Source organism: Marmota monax, unplaced genomic scaffold (genome assembly GCF_021218885.2).
Source record: "Marmota monax isolate L192 unplaced genomic scaffold, Marmota_monax_Labrador192_F-V1.1 WCK01_AAM20220418_F8-fsc00014, whole genome shotgun sequence".
In the NCBI taxonomy this organism is placed as follows: Eukaryota; Metazoa; Chordata; class Mammalia; order Rodentia; family Sciuridae; genus Marmota; species Marmota monax.
Genome location: NW_026695222.1, coordinates 12707120 through 12730869, shown reverse-complemented (window position 1 = coordinate 12730869; position 23750 = coordinate 12707120). Strand labels below are relative to the sequence as shown.

At 41.5% G+C, this 23750-nt stretch overlaps 1 protein-coding gene across 1 annotated transcript; it reads left to right on the top strand.

Moving 5' to 3' along the window:
* The first annotated feature begins 21520 nt into the window (after nt 1–21520).
* On the top strand, nt 21521–23246 carry Defb127 (defensin beta 127). The gene is made up of 2 exons (XM_046433034.1): nt 21521–21569; nt 22987–23246. Exons 1-2 carry the CDS (start codon nt 21521–21523, stop codon nt 23244–23246), a joined length of 309 nt encoding a protein of 102 aa, XP_046288990.1.
* Nucleotides 23247–23750: the final 504 nt, after the last annotated feature.

Sequence of the window (23750 nt, the reverse complement as noted above, 5' to 3'; positions counted from 1 at the left end):
TCCCTGATTTGGGGACACCAAGGGACAACCATGGGCAGAAGGCTTAAAGGACCCCAAATGGAGGCAACCAGAAAATATCTTCAACATCAGTATGTTATAATCAAACTATCAAGAATACAAGACATAAGTTCTAAAATCTGCAAGAGAAAGGGGCCAAATCCATTTAAGGGTATCACAGTTAGACTAACAGCACATTTTTTGGTGGGAACCCTACAAGTTAGGAAAGAATGGAATAATGTATTCCAAGTTCTGAAAAAAAAAACTACATGCAAATATTATTATATATTATTATGCTGATCAAGACTATCATTCAGAAATGAAGAAGAAATAAAGACCTTCCAAGACAGGCAAAAAACTGAGGGAGTCCATGACCATTAGATCAGCCCTAACAAAAGATGTGTAAGTGAGTCTTCCATCCAGAAGTGAAAGAAAGGTAACCATCATCATGAAAGTAGGGGAAAGGGTAACTCCCACTAGAAGAGTAGAGACACAAAAAAGAGAAATAGAAAAGAAACCAGACATTATCAGTACAGTAAACCATCAAACCACAGAGATGAACAAGAGAGGAAGAAAAGGACAAAGAATATGCAAAACAACTAGAAGAAAATCAACAAGATGTCAAGAGAATTCCTTACCTACCAACTCTCACCTTTAATGTAAACAGACTAAATTCTCTAATGAAAAGAAACAGACTAGCTGGGTACATTCTCAGAGAAAGAGAGAGAGTGAGAGGAATAAAAACCATGACCCATTAGTATGCTGCCAATTCATCAGTAGAGATCTTCATTTCATCAGTGAAGATACACATAGACTTGACAGGATGCAAAATAACATTCCAAACTGAACAGGAGCAGCTGTATTTCTATCTGACAAAATAGATTCTAAGACAAAATTTTTAGAAGACAGGTCATTATATAATAATCCAGGGGTCAATTCATCAAGAAGTTAAAATGATGTATAAATCTACATGTACCTAATATCAGAGCACCCAATTTTATTTTTAAAAAAACACTACTAGACATACAGGGAGAGATGGACCTCAACATAATAATAGTGGGTAATTTCAATATCCCACTCTTATCAATAGACCCCCCCAAAAAAAAATCAACAAAGAAACATCAAAGTTAAATTATCCTATAGATCAAATTGACTTAACAGGAACCTGCAGACAACTCCATCTAACAAATGTGGAATACATGGTTCTTTCCTCAGCACACAGAACTTTTTCCAGAATAGAACATACATTAGGCTGCAAAGTCATTTTAAATTTTTTAACAAACCACATACTGTATGTTTTCTGATCACAATAAAAGGAAACTAGAAATCAATATCTAGAGATATTAGAAATCACATAAACACCTGGAGACTGAAAAACACACTTTTGAATGAACAGTGGGTCATTGAAGGAGTAGAGGGGAACTTCTTTAATTTCTTGAGTCAAGTAAAAATAAAAACACACCATGTGGTATACAACTAAAGCAATAGGGAGAGAAGAGTTAAAGCAATAAGTGCCTTCATCAAAAAAAAAAAATCTTGAATGACATAATAACCCATCTCAAGTTCTTAGAAAAGCAAGAATAAAGCAGGCCCAAAATTAATAGAGGGAATGAAATAATAAAAATCAGAGCAGAAATCAATGATATAGAGACCAAAAGAAGAATACAAAGGACTAATGGGGGGGGGGGGGGAGCTGAAAAGATACAGTTGACAAGCATTTAGCTAGACTAACCAAAAAAGAGAAGACCCAAATAAATAAAATTAAATATGAAAAAGGAGACATTAAAATTGGTAGCAGAGAAATACAAAGTATCAAGAGGGATTATTTTTAAAAATGCATGCCAGTAAATTGGAAAAAATGGACAAATTTCTGGATTTTTTACAACCATCAAAACTGAACCAAAAAGATGCAAAAACCTAAATAACAATAACCAATAACAGCAATAAAATTGAAATAATAATTAAAACATCTTCCCACAAATAAAAGCCCAAGACTGGATGGCTTCACTGGTGAATTTGACCAAACTTCTAAAGATGAACTAATGACAAGTTTCTCAAACTATTCCATGGAACTGAAAGGGAGAGTACCCTTATAAATTCTTTCTTTGAGGTCAGCATTACTCTGCTACCAAAACCTGATAGGAAGGAAGAAAGGTCAGGGGAGGGAAGGAGGGAAGGAGAGAAGAAAGAAAGAAAGAAAGAAAGAAAGAGAGAAAACTATAGATCCATATCCCTGATAAACATAGAACAAAAGTTCTGAACAAAATTCTTGCAAATGAACAAGTTGGTTATTTCAGAGATAAAAGGATGATTCAACATAAGCAAATCAATAAACATAATGCATCATATAAACAGTGAGCATAATCATCTCAATGGATGCAGAAAAGCATCTGATAAAACTCAATATTCCCTCATAATCAAATCTCTGAACAAATTAGAATCATACCTTAATATTTCAAAGGTTATATATTATAAACCCACAGCCAACATCATACTGAATGGTGAAAACTGAAAGCATTTCCTCTAAGACCAAGAATAAGACAAGGTGTCCATTTTTAGCACTCTTATTCAATAGAGTACTTGAAATTTTAACAAGAACAATAAGGTAAGAGAAAGAAATAAAACTCATACAATAGGAAAGGAGAAAGTCCAATTATTCCTTTTTGCTGATGATATGATTCTATACACTAAAAAAAAAAAACCCTAAGGTCTCTACCAAAAGACTCTTGGAACTAATCAATTCAGCATAGTAGCAGGATACAAAATCAACAGACAAAAATCAATAGTTTTTCTGCACACCAGTAATGAACTCACTGAAACAGAATTCAGAAAAGTGATCCATTCACAAGAGTCTTAAAATGAATTCCTAGTAATAAACTTAACCAAAAAGGTGAAAGATCTCTGCAATGAAAATCACAAAACACTGGAGAAATAAATTGAAGATGACACTAGAAGCTGAAAAGACCTCCTATGTTCGTGGGTCGGGTGAATAAATATTGCTAAAACGGCCATACTCCTGAAAACAATCCAGATTCAATGCATCGCCGTCAAATTATCAATGACTTTCTTCACAGAACAAGGAAAAAAACTGTAAAATTCACACGAAGGCAAAAAAGACCCCAAATAGCAAAAGCAACCCTGAGCAAAGAGAGTAATGCTGCAGGCATCACAACACCCGATTCTAAAATGTACGCACAGCCATGGTACCTAGAGCAGGAGGGCATAGCGTTAAAATAGACACACAGACCAGTGGAACAGAACAGAGAACCCAGAAATGGACCCACACACCACAGCTACTTTGGAGGAAAGACAGACTTCCTTCTACTTTGGAGGAAGGACAGACTTCTGGTGCTGAGAAAACTGGACAGCCACATGTGGAAGATTGGAACTGGACCCCGCTGTCTCACCCTGGACAGAAATCAACTAAAAATGAATCAAAGATTTTAATGTGAGTCTTGGAAGTACCAAGGGAAACACTCCAAGATCCTGGCACAGGTAATGAGCTCCTGAATAGGACTCAGAAAACAAACCAGGGATTGACCAGAGATCTCATCAGGTTGGAAAGCTCTGAGCAGCAAAGCAACAGCGAGGAAGGCAAACCTACTGAAGAGCAGAAACTCTCTGCCCCCTATTCATGTGACACAGGAGTATTGCCCAGAGTGTGTAAGGAATCTAACACTTAACAGACACGACTGCAGTTCTAAAATGGGCCGATGACATGAACAGACGCTTCTCAAAAGAAGTCCAAATGGGGCTGGGGATGTGGCTCAAGCGGTAGCATGCTCGCCTGGCATGCGTGCGGCCCGGGTTCGATCCTCAGCACCACATACAAAGATGTTGTGTCTGCCGAGAACTAAAATAAATAAATAAATATTTAAAAAAAAAAAAAAAGAAGTCCAAATGGCCAATAAATAGATGAAAAAATGTTCAACATCTTTAGCCACCAGGAAATGCAAACCAAAACTTCACTGAGGGTCTGTCTCACCCCAATGAACATGCAAGGAAACCAGCTGAGGCGACCACCAAGAGATGATAGATAAGGAGAATATGGTACATATACATGTTGTGGTTTGAATATGAAGTGGCCCTCAAAAGCTCCTGTGTTCATGAGGCAAAATTCAGAGGTGAAGTGATGAATGTTATTTATACCCAGGCTGGGTGGTGACCGTAGCAGGTGTGGCCTGGCTAAAGGAGGTTGGTCACCGGGCCAGGCCACAGAAGTGTTCCTCTCCCTGCCCCTTCCCCCTTTCTCTCTCTGATTCCTGACCACCATAAATATAGGAGCACCCCTCCTCCTTTCCTTCCACCATGATATTCTGCCTCACCCCAGGCTCAGAGCAATGAACCTCTGAAGTCTCTGAAACCATGAGCCAGAACAAACCGTTCCTCTCTAAATTGTTCTTATCGGGTATTTTGGGTGCAGCAATGAGAAGCTGGCTGATAAAACACACAATGGAGTAGTATTCAGCCATAAAGAAGAATAAAACCGTGATGTCATTTGCAGGAAAATGGATGAGACAGGAGGATGTCATATTAAATGAAATAAGTCAGATGCAGAAAAACAAGTATTGCTGGTATTCTCTTATAGGTGGAAATTTGCGGGGGGCGGAAGTTGACCAGAAAATAAAAGTAGAAAAGAGATAGATGAACGACTAGGAACTAAAAAGCACATGGCAGTGGGGAGAGGAGAAATGAAGAGAGGAGGGTAGGACGGACATGATGACGTGACATAGGCATATATATAAATATCACAAAGAATCCCCTTAACTTATATAACAAATGTGCTATATGTGTGTTATTATGTGATATATATATATAAATATTTAGACAAAAATCTGGTGTGCTGTTTTTAACAGAAGCATAGAGTTAAATCATAAAGTGCACCTCATTTTATGATGTCTATAGATGAACTTAAATGTGGATTTTTTGTCTTTTTTCCCACATTTTATTGGCACATTCTCATTATAATTATGCACAATGGTGGGTTCTTTATTACGTATTTGTACTTGCACTTGATATAACAAGATAATCTGGCCAAGCTCACTGCCCGGTGCTTCCCTTTCCCACCCCTCCACCCTCCTCCTGTCTCTGTCCCCCACTCTAGTGATCCCCCCTTGATTTTCATGAGCTCCATCCCCCTTTCTTTTCCTCTTTCCTCTTTAGCTTCCACACGTGATAGAAAACATACAACCCCTGAACTTCTGAGTTTGGCTTATTTCACTTAACACAATGTTCTCAAGTTCCATCTATTTTCCTGCAAATGCTTAATTTCATTCTTCTTCATGGCTGAATTAAACTCCATTGCATTTATATATCACATGTTCTTTATCCTTTCATTCATTGATGAATAGCTAACCAGTTTCCTAGTTTGGCTATTGTGAATTATGCCGCTATAAACGTGGGTAGGTGTGTATTGTTTTAGTATGCTGACTTTAAATCTTTAGGATAAATATTGAGGAGTGGTCTGGCTGGGTCATGTGGTGGTTCCATAACTGGTCTTCCAAAGAGGTTGTACTAATTTAAAATCCCACCAACAGTGTAAAAGTGTTCCTTCTTATCCCCACATCCTCTCCAGCATTTATTATTGTTGGTATTCTCGATGTCTGTCATTCTAACTTGAATGAGATGAAACCTCTGTGTAGTTTTGATTTGCATTTCCCTAATTGCTGAAGATGTTGAACATTAAGTGTTGATTTAAAGACATCTTTGTGCACGTATCTTTGAGCATGGATTTGTTTATTTAAAACATTTTTCAGAATCCCCAGTTTATCAGCAAAGTATTGACTTATTTAATGAACAATGACATACATCCTTCGATAAAAAGAATAACGTGCAGAAAGAATCATATGTAGTTCTAGATGACAGATACACACAGACATATGTAGAATTTACATACAGAAAAGAATAATGTGTAGTCAGTAGTTCAGGAAGAGAGACAGACAGGTGAACAGGGTGTTCTAATGCAGGGAGATGACCACTCTGACAGAGCTAACACAGGAGGCAAGACAGCGGGGTACCCAACCTGGGGGGATCAGCATGAATTCTTCCTGTAATTCTTCTTTCTCTCCAAACTGCCATGCACTTCAGTGGGACTCGCACCTTCTGTCTAAGGCTTCTCCTTCCCTCCAGGCATGCGAAGCACAGGGCTCCTGGACAGTGGTGTCTCATTTAGAGCTGCTGGCCAATGGACTGAAGTTAGGGTTGGCACAGTACCCTATATCCTCCTGTTCTACCAGCTGAGCCAACCCCAGCTAAGGAGGGCCATAAAGATCTGTGTTCAGAGTCACACTGAAGAGAGAGCCGGGGACTCCATACAACCCACTGCCTGCTGTCTTGCAGGAGCCATGAAGTCCCTATTGTTCACCCTTGCAGTCTCTGTGCTCCTGACCCAGTTGGCCTCAGGTAAACAGAATCTTGGGGAAGAAGAAACACCAGCCAGACTAGAACAGGGTCCTGCACCTGAGGCCCTCACCCCAGGTGATCTGTGGGAACAGGGTCAGAGTTCTCACGGGAGGGGGTTGAGGTTTGTCCTCCTTCTGTCCCAGGAGGCCAGTATCTCTGACAGCAGCGGGGCAGGGGAATGCAAAGCCTCAGAGTCCCCCCAAAGGCAGAGATGGCCCTGACATTCCAAGCTTCTGCCATCTTATCACTGAAGGACAGCCAGCCCGGCTTCGGCTCGCTTCACCTCCTTTACCACCAGGGTTGCCTCTTGGGGTCACGATTCTCTATGATGCTTCCCCCAAACTTTGTTGGTCTTACAAAGAACATCTGTGATTCCCCCCTCCCCCGATGGTTAACAGGACAGGGGTGGCTGTTCTAAATACTCTAGGACTGGAAAAGGGAAGAAAAATAATCTGGGTGGATATGGGGAACTATTAGAAGCCTGTATCCGATCCCAGCTTCATTTGGGTAAGCATTCCTTATTTTTTTTTTAGTTTTATTTTGCTTTATTATTTTATTTTTGACTAATACCCAATTGTATTTATTTATGGGCTACAACATGCTGGGGGTTTTTGTTGGTTTGTTTGTGTGTAATACTGAGGACTGAACTCAGGGCCTTGTGCGAGCAGGGCAAGCACTTACCAACTGAGCTATCCCCCAGCCTCCATATGCCTCAATATGATACATGGATTCATTGTGTAATGGTCAAATAAGGGGTAATCAGCATATCCATCACCTTAAAATTTATCATTATTTTATGCTTCTTCTACCTATTTTAAAATATACAATACATTTTGTTAACTATACTGTGCAATAGAAAACCAGAACATAATTTTCCTACTTAACTATTATTCTATACTTTATATTTCCAAAACCTAGACAAGAGCAATGGAAGTGTTTTAGAAATAAAGGAATTGGCTACAACTTCATCCCTGTTTACAGTGTTCAAACTGTGACCAACTGGTATATGAGTTCATAACCTGCTTTTTATATTTTATCTTTGATTAACGTGTATTAATTGTTCATGTTACTGGGTGCAGCGGCACATATCTTAATCTCAGCAGTTCGGGAGGCTGAGGTAGGGGGATCACAAATTCAAGGCCAAAATCAGCAATCTAGCAAGACCTTGTCTCAAAACAAAAGGACTGGAGTTGAAGTTCAATGGTAAAGTACCCCTGGGTTTGATCCCCAGGACCACACACACACACAAAAAAAATTGTCCATGTTAATTGGGTTCCTGGTGACATTTCCATAAATGCATATAGCATGCACTGATCAAATCCAACTTCCCTTTTTCTACCAATCGCTCACCCTTCCAAGCTTGATGAATCGCTATCCTAGATTTAGGTGAACTTTTTTAGCTTTTTGTTCTTAACTTAAGATTATATTAGTAAAATTTTTACAGATCTTTAAATATTCCTTGAAAGTAATAATTTGCAGTAAGTACTTACTATTCTGTCATATTTCTCCAATAATAACTTGGAGAGTTCAATACTAGCTTGAAGAGTCCCTTATTGTGTCCTTTAGGTATTTTTTCCTAATGTGTGACAGCTATAAATAACAATGCACAACCTTGTAGATTTATCATTGTGAGAGTCTCTGATTCTGAAGGTCAATTTTAGATTCCATTGCTTATTTCTATGATAGCATTTATTTTAACTGGCTTATATCACCAGTTGTTTCTATTAGCATATTTGTATTTTTAACTTTTCTGTTTCATATTTCTTGCAAATATTTTCTAATATATTGGTCGCATCCAGATTTTCTTATTTAAGGAACTGAAGTTTCATTTTCTTGAGGTTGAGTCTATGAGTATTTCCTTTGCAATCTTCCATTTATTTAGAAAGTTCTTCTCCACATTGAGACCAGCTAAGCCCCATTTTAATGAGTCTGTTTTCCACATTGGATTCAATACCATCTTTTTATAAGGCACAAAGTGAGAAACTAACTCTTCTGAGTAGGATTTCCCAATAGGTAGAGAGCTGTATAACATTACTCCCTCTAGAAATTTATGTAGAGAATTCGCAAAACTGTCCAACTTGATGATGGATGAGAGTAAATAAGTAATTCTGTGAGGATTTCCCTAGAAGTTATTTCAGGCCAACTGCACCTTCAAAATTCTATGAGTTTTGACCACATGAATTTCACCTCTGTCTCTGGAATATTGGTGACGTACCTCATGTTCCTGCAGGGTGTCTTCTTTCTAAACTTAAACACCCTAAAACCGCACCCCCCTGCCCCTTTCTAGACAAACAGCAATTCAGGATCATGCTGTGCAATTAGCCAAATCTACCTCAAGAATTGAAGGCATAGGCACAATAGGATACCAGGACCCAAGGACAGAAAGGTAGAAAACTGGATGTGATGTTTCCATCCACATGTTCCCAGCTGTAGAAAGCTAAAGAAAAACATATGAATACTACCTCCATAGAGATGCTTGGGACAGCAAAAAAGAAGGGGATCACAGAAGGAGGGGCTGGAGAGGAAGTTTAAAGCCAATGACCACACTGGAGAAAGTAAGGCCAAGTAAGAAAAGCCAACCAATCTCTATGCTCTGCAGGAATGGCAAGTTCTTCTGCAACTGACCTTTGCATATGCTGTTCCTTCTTTGAAAACCCTTCCTCGAGATCTTCACTTAGCGGCGTCTTTTCATCCTTTATATCTAGGTTTGAATGTCACTTCCTCAAGGCTAGTGATCCCATGCAGAATTCTGATTTCAGGAGCAAGTGGTAGATACCATGTGTATGCCCATGCATGAGGAGTAAACTGCTGACCTCAGACATTAGTAGTGGAAATAATCAGCACTCTAAAAGGATGCCTCTTGGGGCTGGGGTTGTGGCTCAGCGGTAGAGCCCTCGCCCAGCACACGTGAGGCACTGACTGGGTTTGATCCTCAGCACCACATAAAGATAAAATAAAGGAATTGTGTCCACCTACAACTCAAAAATATATTTTTAAAAAAAGGATGCCTCTTCACCCACTGTCCAATATGTCACACTATTTCTTTTCATGTGTTGCATTTATTTCAACCTATAGTAATTTTGTTTATTCACTTGTTTATTTTCTTTCTTCAGCTGCCCATCCTGCCCCCCCCCCCCGCCCGCCAATTTAAGGTCCTCAGACCTTGTCTCCCAGTTCACTGCTTTAGTCCCAGCATCTTGCAGAGTTCTTGACATGGGGGGCATTCATTGTTAACTGAATAGAGAGATGGATTAAGAATACAGAGCAAGGGCTGGGATGGAGCTCAGTGTAGAACACTTGGCCCAGCCTGAAGGAGGCCCTAAGCTTCAATCCTCGGTACCACAGAGAGGGGGAGAGAGAGAGAGAGAGAGAGAGAAACTTAAAACAGCAAGGCAAGAAAGTTCCAACTTCTCTTTAGGGCATCTATGTGTTAGAATATGTAGTAAGATATCCTACATATAAATTACGAGCACCTGCACAGGCACCCCTTGCACCTATAAGGCAACTCCCTGGTAAACATATTCCTAGTGGTATGGCTTTTGTTCTTTCAATCCCACAATTTTGTAGAATACACTGATATCACAATATCATATAGGTATACATAGAAAGAGGTAGATAGAAATATATTTGAAAATTTTCTATTTATTTTTTCCATGACTTGCAACATTTTCAACAAGACAATATATAAGTCAAGGCTAGAGTTGTATTCTAAATATAATTTGCAGGACCTCAGAAACATGTAAAAACATTTCGAAAATGTTGCAAGCTATCAACAAAATAAAAAGTCTTCATGTTAAGCCGGACTCAGAAAGTCAAAGGTCAAATGTTTTCTCCCCTATGCGGAAGCTAAAGGGAAATAAGAGCCCGGCACTGCGGCACACACCTGTAATCCCAGCAGCTCAGGAGGCTGAGGCAGGAGGATCATGCGTTCAAAGCCAGCCTCAGCAATTTAGTGAGGCCCTAAGCAATGAGCGAGACCCTGTCTCTAAATAAAATACAAAAAGGGCTGAGGATGTGGCTCAGTGGTTAAGCACCTCTGGGTTCAATCCCTGGTACCAGAGAGGGGGGGGGGCGGGGAGAGAGAGAGAAAGGATCCTGTAAAAGTAAAAGGTAGATAAATAAAAATGGTGGACCAAAGGGAAGGGAGGAATGGAGGGAAAGGGAAGACCTGGGAAATGAAGTTGACCCAATTGTGCTTTGTAGGTGTTTAAATAAATCACAGTGCATTCCATTTTATATATACCTATAATGAATCAATTTAAAAAATAAATCAACAGAAGGAAAACTAATAGAATAGAGGAAGGGATTTGTGAAGGGGAACGAGGAAGCACTGGTGTCTGAAGAAGAGCAAATTGTTACATGCATTTGTGAATATGTCAGAATGAACTGCATTGTTGTGTGTAAGTAATGCACCAATAAAAGTTTTTGAAATCCATGTGTGTTTTGACAATGGTAAGAAGAATTATAGCAATGATCTGAGAAGTTTCTATTTTTAAAATGACGATTTTTACTCCTACTCAAATGTTTATGTGTGCTTTGGTTATATCTGGTGACAGATTTATTGCTCATATGTATAAAAGAAAGAAAGAAAGAAAAATTCTAAAATTTCCCACTTAAAATCGAGGGAAGTAGGCACCTGGTGTTTGCATTCAGGAATCTGAAATGAGGTTCCCATCCCTATGTCAACAATTCTGTGTGTATCTATATTTGTAAAATCTCCCTGAATGCTCGGAGCAGTGTTTTATGACTAAGAGAAATAGAACAAAACAACCGGTAAGAGACTTGGAAAATCAGCGCTCAGCAAATGAGTTTTATATTTTTTGTGACCAACGCCTCGGGTTTAACATTGTCCTTCCTCGATGCAGGAGGCTGGTATGTGAGGAAGTGCGCCAACAAAACAGGAAACTGCAGGAGGACGTGCAGATCTGGAGAGGTGGTCACAGTGCCTGCTACGGGAATGTGTCCCAAAGGAAAGGTGTGCTGCCTGCTGGTCAGCCAAGAGTCCTCTGACACCTGTGGCGGGAACTCAAAACCTTCAGGAGGAGGAGGAGGAGGTGGAGGTGGAAGTCAAGGATCAGGAGGAGGTGGATGCTCAGGAGGTGGAGGCTCAGGATGTGGAGGCCCAGGAGGTGGAGGCTCAGGAGGAACAGCACTGCCCAATGCTGGAACTACACTTGCTTCTTCCCCAGCAATGACAGCCTCCAGCACTTCTGTGGCCAGCACCACAGCTGCCTCAGGGTGAACATTTTCGCCTTTGTCTCCTGACCCCAGCGTCTGTGGTTCATTAAAACGAGAGGCCTTTTCCAGTGTTGGTTTTCTCTCTGACCCCACTTCCCACTCAGTCGTGCCTGTAAAGATGCCACATCTGTCTTGTACCAGCAGTTCCACAGTAGGGACACAAATAAGGGAGAGTCAGGCACAGCTGGGGGTGTGCCCAAACTACCCACTCGGGACTGATGGATGGAAGAGCTGTCGTCCTTGTCAACCGTCACAGACCCACACTCTGCCTGTACGATTACTATCCAACTTCAGTGGGTCTCAGAACCACCTACAGGGACTGCCAACACAGATGGCCGGGCCCGAGCTCCAGTTTGTAGTTTTGTGGTGGAACCTGAGACTCTGCCTGGCTCACAGTCCCAGGTGATGCTAGAGTTTCCTAGTCCAGGGGCCCCACTGTAAGAACCACTGGCCTAACCAGAGCACATGCCTGTAATGCCAGGGACTCGGGAGGCTGAGACAAAAGGACCACCAGTTCAAGGCCAGCCTCAACTTAATGAGATCCTGCCTCAAAATAAAAAAATAAAAAGGACTGGGGACGTAGTTCAGTGGTAAAGTGTCCCTGGGTTCAATCTCCAGTAGCAGAAACCAAACAAACAAAGAAAAGAATGATTGAAGGCCTCGGGTGGGTGTGATTTCCTATGGATACAGTGCTACACTTCCTATATGTTTTGAAGTGGTTAGTACCACAAATGCAACCCACAAAATATTTTGATAATCAATTTTATTAGACTTCTTACGACAGCCTCCGACTATAGATATTATGATCTTCTTTTAGAGAAGAGGAAACTTGACTTCTAAGCATTAGAAACCTGGGACAGTCTAAATCGACCACACCAAGAGGGTGTGCAGTTAGTTTTCTCCTCTCCCTAGAAATTCTCAATTTCAGCTTCCAACTTAGGAAGGAAGGGATATCGAGGACTCTGGAGTGTGGCCTGAGTCCTGGGACAGGTGCTCACTCAGAATTTCCTCCCTGAAGAGCTCTGCCTGCACCCAGAAGGAATATGGCGGGGTACATCGCAGTTTTGTCCATCCACACCTCAGGCCCACTTTCCCAAGAACGGGTCGGGGAGAAGAGGAAATGTGGTTGCCTGCGCTTTCCCGTTCCCTGTCTGCCTTTGTCTGTCTCCGTCAGCCAATTAGGAAAGGAGAAGTTTGGACTGAACAGCTTTCTCCCCACCCTTCCCCTCTAAAATGATGAGCTCAACTTAGACTTTGTGGGGTCCACTTCACCCCGGAGCTCATAAGAAGCCAAAGATTTAGCATAGGGCCTCAAAGTGGGAGGAAATTTTCACGGAAGGGTCATCTCCACTATAGCCCCAAGTCTATGAGGGCCATGGTAGAGTCCTTTCCCTTCTTCTCTTGATCCCCATCCGGTGACTATTAGATCCCTGTGCATTCTACCACCTCAGAGGTGTGCCCTGAGTCCGTCTCCACGGCACCGTGGGGGATCAGCCCTGGAGACTCACTGTGGGATGACGGCCACAGTCTCCCCGTTGGTGACTCTGCTTTCCTTTCACACCAACTCCTTCTTCCTGCACAATGATAGCCAGAGTTTCTTTTCTGAAATGCAGCTCTAACCATTAATCTCTCCATTTGGGTCCGGACTTCCTTGTTCCCTGAGTACAGAACCTAGATTACCTTCTCAGTTTTGCCTCCTATCTGTGTCCCAAGGGCACCTGGCACTTCCGCCACACCACACTTATTTGTGATTGATTTGGACTCACCAGGTTGCCTCTGGGCTTTGAGGTTTTGGATACACTCTTCTCTCTCTCCTTTCCCCTGCCTGGAAGAAAAAAAAAATCCTTATTTTCTTCTTGAGGACATTAATAACTAAACTCATCCATCCAAAATACTCCTGCCCCTTCTTGGGCTCCATTATATGGTTTATGTAGGATTTTATGACATTATTTTAACAGGTGGTCTTCTAGATATTTGCTTATGTCTTCTCCCCTACTGGACATTTGCTCAAGGAGAGGAACAATTTTCTCTATCTCCTATCATTCCCTAACTAGATTCTATATTGATTCTTGTTGAATAAGTAAAGGGGATTCTTGAGGACCCAGAAGATTTGGGGGTATTACTGAAATCTCACCTGCACTTATCTTCCCCACAAACAGGTCTCTGTCTCCTCCCAAGGCACATCCATGATCTATGCCATTACATAGTGGAGGAGATTTGAAGGGTGCATTGTCCCAGAGGAGGAGAGTCAGGGGAAAAAAGACTTCTGAGTCAGATGTGTCTGAAGTCCTTCATGATTCCACCATATATTCACTTTTTGGACTATAGACAAGTGGTTTCCCATCTTTGAGCCTATATTTCTGAACTTGAAAAATACAGGAAATATTTATTTCCATTGAAGTTACACTGATGTTTGCAAGAACAGTATATGGAAGCTAATCACCTCATAGGGACTTAGCTAGTAGGTGGCTGGTTCCCAGGTGAGGGTCAGTAAGATGCTTTTCCCGAGGCCCTGCCTGCTGGACCATGGCTGCTGCGCATGGGTATTACAAGCCATGCTTCACCTGGGGGGAAACTCATTACCAAGCAGGAGAGAGTGACAAAGGTCAGGGCCGTGGCATCTCTTTGAACAGCAGATGGGGTTTTAAAGGCTCCTGGTGGAACTTGCTGTGCTTTCTCTTCAATGATTACCTTGATCATTACCTTGAAAGTATCTTGGCATAATGATCACTTTGGATGAGAAATATAATCTCAGCCTGACATTGCCGTCCTGCCCTCTTGCTGGACACCTCACTGTCCTTTGTGCCCTGCTGGAATTCAGGTGGCAAATAACCTTTTGGGGTTGACTAATGGAGTCTAATGGTTAAAATTGAGGGGCCTGGAGCAAAACACATCTCTGGCTACATGTAGGTTTGCTCCTCCCACACACACACACAGTCAACACGTGGTCTCCATCTCAATCTCTTCGTTGGTTAGAAAGGTAGAATACCAGAATCATGCTAAAGTTAGCAGATAAGACACAGAAAGCACCACAGTCCCTGGTACCCACAAAATGCTTAAAATGTGGACATAAACCATGAAAACTTAAGAATACAATCTGAAATTCTGAGCTTCAAAGAAGAAAAGAACCTCGCACAAAAACAACCCTATTTTTGATGGGCACACTGTTCATGGCTGTAGTCCCAGTGACTCGAGAGGCTGAGGCAGGAGGAAGTTCAAGGAAACTTAGCAATGCTCTAAGTGACTTAGAAAGACCCTGACTGAAAATGAAAAGAAAAAAAAACTGGGGGATATAGCCCAGGGGTGATGCATCCCTGGGTTCTGTCCCCGGTACCAAAAAGGAGGAAAAAAAAATATTTATATATATATATATATATATATATATATATATATATATATATATATATATATATATATCAAATTTTGCAAGCACCCATGTGCCTTCAGGCTCTAGTGTCTTTGAATAAATCTTTGCCTTAAATAAATGACAAGAGGCTTAAATTTCAATGGTCATTGGTACTTGATCCTAACTGGATATTCACTCAAAAGCTGGACTTCTCTCCTGGACACTTTTTGGTAGCATCTCCCCTAATCTGGCCAAGCACCATGGACCTTCAGCCCCTTGAGATGTCCATGGAAGTCAAATGGAGAATTTGAACAGTTCCTCCCATACAAGGGTAGCAGATAGGCCAAGGTGGCACTCATCTCCCCTGTTGGCAGTGGTGACCCAGAAGAAAGGCTGGACCTCTGAGCCCTCCCAGCTGTATCAAGAGCCTCGAGCAGCCCTCCCCTTTCCTGATGGTGCAGTAGAGTCAGCTGGAGTCCAGTGACTTATCCTCCAATCAGAGTTTAATAAAAAAAAGACCTGGGCAGAACTCCCTTCCCTGCTGGTGCCATGTCCGTGAAAACCAAATGGAGACACTGGACTTGTTCCCCACAGTGCCACCTAGTAGCACAAAGGACAGCACGCCTCTTCTCAGCCAGCTCACTGTCCCTGAGACCAGGGAGGTTTCCACTTTGATCCTCAGGGAGCAGTGACAGGAACCAACCTTCCTCCCAACTAGAGAGTGAGGGGCGATAGAGGATAGGAGGGTGCTGGAGGATGGGTGTCTTTAAACTTGAACAATGTTAAATGTTCTTACCATGATTTTTAAAACTGAATAAGAAGATCTGGGCAGACTCCTGAATAACCCACATATGAAATCTGAACCCAGATTTTTTTTAAAATACAAAATTTTAAATACATTTTTTTACTTCACGTAAAACAACATGATATTTTGATACATGTAGACATAATAAAATGATTATAGTCACACAAAAGAACATTCCCATCTCCACACATAGTAGTATATTTTGGGGGGTAAGAGCACCTGAAATATACCCTTAGCAATCCTCGTGTATACAGAGGTGTATTTGTACTCTACTTTTCACGCAGTACATTAGCTTTCTGGATTTCTTTATTCTAGATAGCTGTAGCTTTGTACCCTCTAACATGTCCCCGACTCCCCCACCTCAGTGCTAACCACTGATCTTACTCTCTGCCTCTAGGCATTGGACTTTTTTTAATTCCACACATAAATGAGATCATGCAGTACTTTTTGTCTGTCCAACTTATTTCACTTAGCATAATGTCTTCCAAGTTCATTTGTGTTGTCCTGAATGGCAGGAGCTCCTTGTGTTGAACAGTAGTATAATATTCTGTTGTGTGTGTGAGCCACAGTTTTTAATCCATCCATCTACCAGTAGACAGATTGATTTGGGCTCTTAGCTGTCGTGAATAATGCTGAAATTAACATGAGAGCCCAGGCATCTCTACAAGGTGATCATTTCATTTCCTTTGTTGAATTACAAAAACAGGAATGGAAGAGTCAGGGGGTACTCCTGTTTTAATCTTTGGAGGAAGCTGCAAACTGCTTTGCATCATGGCTGAGTCACTTTCCAGTCCTACCAACCAACAGTGATCAGGGGTCCCCTTTCATCACATCCTCACCACCACTTGTTACCTCCTGCCTTTTTGATAGCAGCCATTCTAAAAGGAGTGAGGTCTATTCCAATTGTGGTTTTGATTTGCATGTCATTGATGATTCATGATGTTGAGCATCCTTTATATTCCAGTTGGTCATTTTTTTAATCTTTTTTAGAAATTTTTCTATTCAGGCCCTGTTGAGAGCCACAGCCCAAGTGGCCCCAGCAAACTTCCAGCTGATTGGCTCCTCTGCGGTGAAGCTCATTGGGCTGTTTCCCTGCCCTTTCAGACCACAGAGCTGCTCATTGGGGGACTCATTTGGCTCCGCCCACATGACCCAGCCAATTGGCCTCAAGGGCAGGAAGAGTTCTGGTTTAGAGGCTTGCTGGAGAAGGCGGTGGTGGCAGTTGGGCTCTGAGGGAATTCCTGAAGAGCTCCTATGGTGCTGCGTGTGTTCTAAAAATAAAGTTCATTTCTTCTTGACAAGTGGCTTGTGAATTGTACCCAGCCAGACTGCGGCAAGGCCCTTTTCCCATTTTTTAATTGCATTTTGTTATTGAGTCATGTGAGTTCCTCATACATTTCGTATATTGACCCCTTATCAGATATTTAGTTTATGGACTTTTTTTTCCTATTCTCCAGGTTATCTTTTCACTCTGTTGGTTGTTTCCTTTGCTGCAAAGGTTTTTCATTTTGATCTTTAACAAGGGTACAAAGAATTCATAATGGGGAAAGGATATTCTCTCTAATAAATGGTGTTGGGAAAACTGGATATCCACATGAAAAAGGAATGAAATTGGATGCTTACCTTACACTATACAAATAGCAACTCAAAATGGATGAAAGATTTAAAAGTAAGATTTGAAAGAATAAAACTTGTAGAAGAAAACACAGGCATTGGTCTAGGCAGAGATTCCTTGGATATGACATCAAAATCACAGTGACAAAAGCAAAAGTAGGCAAGTGGGGGCTCTGGGGACTTGAAACTTAAAAATTAGAAAACTATCAGTAAAGAAATAGAAAATATGAAAACGAATCTAACAAAAACTATTAAATTATAAAATACAATAGCCAAAGTGAAACAAAAGAAAAATTCACAGAATGGGCTCAACAATACATTGAAGATGGTCAAGGGAGGGAATACATCTAGAGAATTACCCAATCTGATTAACAGTGAGAAATAGACTGAAAAAGAAAAAGAAAAGAACAGAGTCTTAGAGCCCTAGGAGAGAATACAAAGATCCAATATTCAGGTCACCAGAACAGAATCCCAAGAGAAGAAGAATGGGGAGCTAGAAAAATATTTTTAAATATTCAAATAATGACTTAAAAATCTCCCAAACTTACTTGGTAAAATGCATGTCTATAATTCAAGAAAGTGAATCAATCCAAAGAAATCCATCATGAGACATAACATAATAAAACTTCTGAAACCCAGAAACAAAACAAAAAATCTGCCATGTCTCTATTTGCAGTCAAAAGGACCACACACACAATGTCAGGAAACACTGGCTACATGGATGAGATTTTGCCTCCAAAAATGATCTCTTCCATGATGCCTGTAATCCCAGCTACCTGGGAGGCTGAGGCAGGAGGATAGTCTCAGCAACTTAGCAAGGCCCTAAGCACTTAGTGAGACCCTGTCTCAAAATTTAAAAAAAATAATAATGAAAAGGGCTGGGGATGTGGCTCAGAGGCTAAGTGCCCTTGAGTTCAATCTCTGGTACCAAAAAAAAAAAAAAAAAAAAAAATTCTTCCATGTCAATTTTTTCCAATGTAAAAGATATGATAATCCCATGTAAAACACCATGTGACCATCATTCAATGCAGGCAGTGCTCATCCATGCCACTGGCTTATTGTTATATTATCATTATTTCTTAATGGTCAACATGATTGAAATTTTTTGAAAAATGCAATCAATGATTTAAGGATAATCTTGGCAAACATCTCCCCCTAGTGTAAACACTTTACTAGTCAGATACCTTAGCTTCTCAAGATTACCAGTTACAAGTCTCTCTCTCTCTCTCTCTCTCTCTCTCTCTCTCTCTCTCTCTCTCTCATACACACACACACACACACACACACACACACACACACACACACTTTTTTGGCTTCCTGTTTTCCTGACGAGGAGACTCTGTTGGTTTGGAGCTCTTAGCTCTTTTCTTCCACAACAATAACAAAATAAGGAGGAAGTATGGATGATGATTGAACTCCTGAGTTCTCCATCAGGTCACGTGATCACAACTGGGCTGTATGACCACCTTCTACCGTGACCCATTCCATGTTCACTTCACCCTTAACAAACATGTTAGTTGGTTGCAGTTTTTTCCCTCGGGTTAGTTGACTTAAACCTTCATTCCAAAACGGTCTAGGCCCTCAGCAGTCCCACCTGAATTGTGTTACTGGAGTTTTCCCGCTGACTTTAGTCACAGAACATGGGGACATTATGTGGCCCCATAAGGAAACTTTTGCATTCCAGACATTTTCTTTCTTACCCCCCACTATGTAGTGGTGACCCGGTTTCCCTTGATAACTTCAGTCGTGATAATAGGTCGTTTTTTCCTGTTGATTCAGAGGCATAAGGAGTCCAGAGTGGCTAGTGGCACTCTTGGCTGTGTCTCTTCGTGGAAGCAGGCCACCTTTTGAAGCTCAGAGCTCCAGACCAACAGAGTCTTCCCGTCAGGAAGGCAGGAAGCAAAAAATATATATATTTGCTAGTGAACAAGTAGGGGACAATAGTGAGTTGTGCCACTCTCATCCTGCCCTGGGACTCCTGGACCCCGGACACTGGCAATTGGAAGAGGGAACATCCAGAACCAACTTAGAGCACATGCAGCACGCCAAGGGACATTGTCCCAGATTGCCAGGTGTTGCCACCTACTTAGCACTGTCACTGACCATTCAAAGGGCTGTTCCACTGATCTGTCCACCCGGAGTGATGATGAGCTGGCTAAGACCAGGATTTCCATGGACACTGCTGTGTCTCTATTTGCTCCGAAGTGAGTCTCTGAACCAGAAACTCCAAGATTTCTATCTTATCCACCATTTTATTACCAGACCCTTAAAGGTTCTTAGTCCATAACAGGATCTCAATGAATGTTTCTTGAGTGAGTGAGAATTTCTTAGCTAAAATGAACAAGAATTATAATCAGTTCCTTTGTAAGAACAACAAGTTTTCTTCAGAAATATTCTATACCCTTTCATAATAAGTTAAATGCATTTATATTTTTTTAACTGTGTTCCAACTGGACTTGGGAGAGCTCTACTGGTCTTTCCACTGTGTGTGTGCAGAGAATTAGATCTGCTTGGTTTACAAAAAAGGCCTGGTGTGGTGATGCACCCTGTAATTCCAGTGGCTGGGGAGGCTGAGGCAGGAGGATCGTGAGTTCAAAACCAGTCTCAGCAACCTAGTAAGGCCCTATGCAACTCAGCAAGACTCTGTCTCTAAATACAAAAAAAGAAGGGCTGGGGATGTGGCTCAGTGGCTCATTAAGCACCCTTGGATTCAATCCCCAGTACCAAAAAAAGCTCCTTTGCCTTTACTCTCCATGCTTATGCAGAGGATCATCCTTAGGTTATAGTTTTCTGTTGAACAGAGATGCCACCCTTATTCCTTATTCTTCTTGAACATTTTACTCTTCCAGTTAATACATATGATCTATGTCAGCATGAGTTTTGATGTTACATACGTATTCAATGGTATCCAGATGTGGTTATGGTTTAGAAATGGGATGTCTCTCAAAAGCTCATGTGTGCAACAACACAAAAAAGTTTAGAGATGAACTGATTGGGTTGAGAGTCTCAACATAATCAGTGCATTAACCCACGTTATAGATTGGCTGGGTGGTAACTGTAGGCAGGCAGGGGTGGCTGGAGGAGATAGTCATGGGGGGCATCTCTTTGGAGTTACATTTCTTCCCTGGTGAGCCGAACACTCTCTCTGCTTCCTGAGTGGCATGTCCTAAGCTGCTTTCCTCCTCCACGCCCTTCCTCCATGATGTTCTGCCTTCCCTCAGGGCCAGAAAACAGTAGAGTTGGCCACCTAGAGACTGAGGCTCTGAACTCCTGAGCACCAGGTAAACTTTTCCTCCTCTAAAATTGTTCTTGTCAGGTGTTTTGGTCTCAGCCATGAAAAAGCTGACTACAACAGATGTCAAGATTTGGGAAGATATAAGGAAAATCTCCCACCCATGTGGCATATTTTAGAACTTGTGAGACTCCTGATTCACAGAGATTTCGTTGCTATGATCAAGTAGCTGATATCTAAAATAACTAAAATAAGACTTTCCAAAGACAATCATGCACAGGTAGGGAACAATTCTTGCTTGCATTCTCTCTCTCTCTCCTGTAAACATAAACGTCATTGAATGAAATCTAAAGAACATTTATTTTGTACTCTAGCTCTGCTTCTTGTTGAAAAAATTTAAACATTCTAAAATGTGGTGCAGGTCACCCCAAATCAGTCACACCGACATTATATCATCTTTCCAAACACGAAAGAAACTTAGCATGGTCAAACTTCTAGATATTTTCTTGTTGGATTTTTGGGTTTAGGTCTTAATTTGTATTGTCTTATTTGTTCTTAGAGGCAAGTCCATGATTGCCTTCCAGCTGGGCAGCAGCCAAAGGAGGGAATGAGCACATTCCTCCCACCTCAGCCTACAGATGGGCATCAGGGGTGATGGGCAGAACAGGCTGTGTCTCTAAATCCTGTGGGGAAGGGGGAAGTAAGTGACCTCAAATTTCCTGTATCTGCCCACATGATGCACTGCCCACAGTTTAGAAGTTTGGGGGCGTATCATACCATTTTGTTCTGATTCGGTGCATAAGAATCCAAGAGTGAGGAAGGTGACATAGCATGCAATTTGCTGGACCAAGACTCTTGGATGCCACCACCTCTGGGAAGCCTGGCTATGAGGCTCTTCCTGATTGTTGCAATTCTGCTATTCCAGAAACCCACAGGTAATCCAGAGCTTTCCAGGGTCTCACTCAAACCAGCTGTGGGATGGCACATTTCCAGAGCCCAAGCGAGTTTTGTACTCCTCAGTATGGGAAAATAGAGTTCCAGGGAGGACAGAAGCCCAATCGCCAATATTAGACACTCCATCTTCCTTGGACCATCTACCACAATACTGTCCTTTGACATTAGTATTCCTAGAGCTTAAAGGAGGTTGTAATTTCCTCTAGCAATGCCTCATAATGAAAAGGAAAGAGCCCAAGGTCTCTGGTTACCTTTGCTTCTCTGAGTCCAGGATTTGCTGACACTCAGCTGTGTTTTCTTCCATTCGAATTTGCATTCTAGGCTATGATGCTACCGAGTGTGCTCAGTGGAAGAAGCACAAGCTCTGGAGTCAGGTTTAAGAAACAGCTTCAGTGTCTACTAATTTGTCAACTTTGAGCAGTGATGACTCTGTGGGCTTCAGTTTCCTCATCTGTGGAGATGATGACAACAGAAGCGGTTTCACTAAATGATATAACGTCTGGGACGCACCCAGCGTAGTGTTTGGCACATACAAAGAATTTGAAAATTAGTTTCCTATTTAAAAAACCAAAACTCTTATGTTCATCTCTTAATTATATAGGAATAGAGGTGGTCTATCCATGCCCCCTAAATATCCTAGGTTCTAGAATTTAGGATTGGAGGGATCATCTCCAATTAACAGAAGTCAAAATCGGAGTATCCCAATTCTTAGATCCCTGAAAGTATTAGGGTTATTAAAAGGGAATATACATCAAGGTAAGCAGAGTTCTGGGACTGAAGGTTGGAGGAATTCTTGCCTCTGGGGGAGAACGGGAAGTCATCGAGGAATAGAAGCGGTCCAAGAACTAGAAGGACCTCCAGATTAGGAGATGGGCATTGGCAGCAGAGCATAATACTAAGGTAAACAGAAGGGGGAGATTATGAAGGGAGAAGAGTTCCTTAACTAGATAACAGGAAAGTGATTCTTGGCCATGACAGTGGCAATGAAACCAAGAGCCTAGTTGGACTCAGCTGTTAATACATAGTGACAAGTTGCTATTCTCCGGGCATGGAAGGTGGGCACAGCACCCTGGAAGCATGCAGGAAGAGGCAGATTTGCCAAGGTTCCTGGATAGAGCATAGTTGTAAGTATCTCCTCATTTTCTCAAACAAGATTTGATGTTCTGGGCAGCATTTATCAGATATTGGAGGGAAGCCCCAAACCATGCAAGAGTGAGTCAGTTAAAAATAAACACGGAGGCTCACCTCTCAGAAAGTCCTCTTTGGGATATTATGAGACTACACCTTTTGGATAGTCCATCCCCATAGACCCTACCAACCTCCGCCGCCTTCCCCAGAACCAAAGCTGCTTCCAGCCTCAAACACTGATCTTTGGCTACTCTTCTCATCTATGCACAGAAACTGAACAACTTAAGAAATGCTGGGGTCACTACATCCAAGGAAACTGCAGGAAGGTCTGTAGAGTCACTGAAATACGGGAGGTGCTTTGTGAGAACAGGAGATACTGCTGCCTTAACATCAAACAACTGGAAGAACGGAAAAAAGTTACAGTGCGGCCTCGTCCCAAGCCACCAACATTTGCAGCCACTTTTCCTCCGTACAAAGATGTAGAAATCACACCTTCCTCAGGCTCCCAAGACAGACAATATGTAAATTAAGTCCAGTTTTTCTGTTCGTTATTTCTCAACCTATTCCAATAAACTAAGTGGATGAGAATCACATCTTCTCCCTTCTGGTTTATTAAGCTCCAGAATAACCTTCAGACAGATTCTCATATAGATTCACTATTGGTTTTCTGATTCATATATTCTTTCCCCGGGTGCTGAGCACTTCCTGTAGACCAGGTAATGAATTGATAAGGGCAACACAGAACCTCAGTTTAGAGGGATTACAACCAGTGCACTTAAAAAAAATCCACAACATGAAATACTGGAATTAGAAACTCAGGAAATTGACAATGTAATTTAGAAGCAGGGAAAGTGAAGCAAGTATTCAGTGGAAACCTGGTGGGTGAGTTCATGTTTAAGGTGATGCCTGGTGAGATATTTAGGATTTTTTTTTTTTTTTTTTTTTTTTTTTTTTGCTACTGGAGATTGAACCCAGAGGTGCTTAATCACTGAACCACATCCCCAGCCTTTTTTCGTTTTTTTTATTTATAGCAG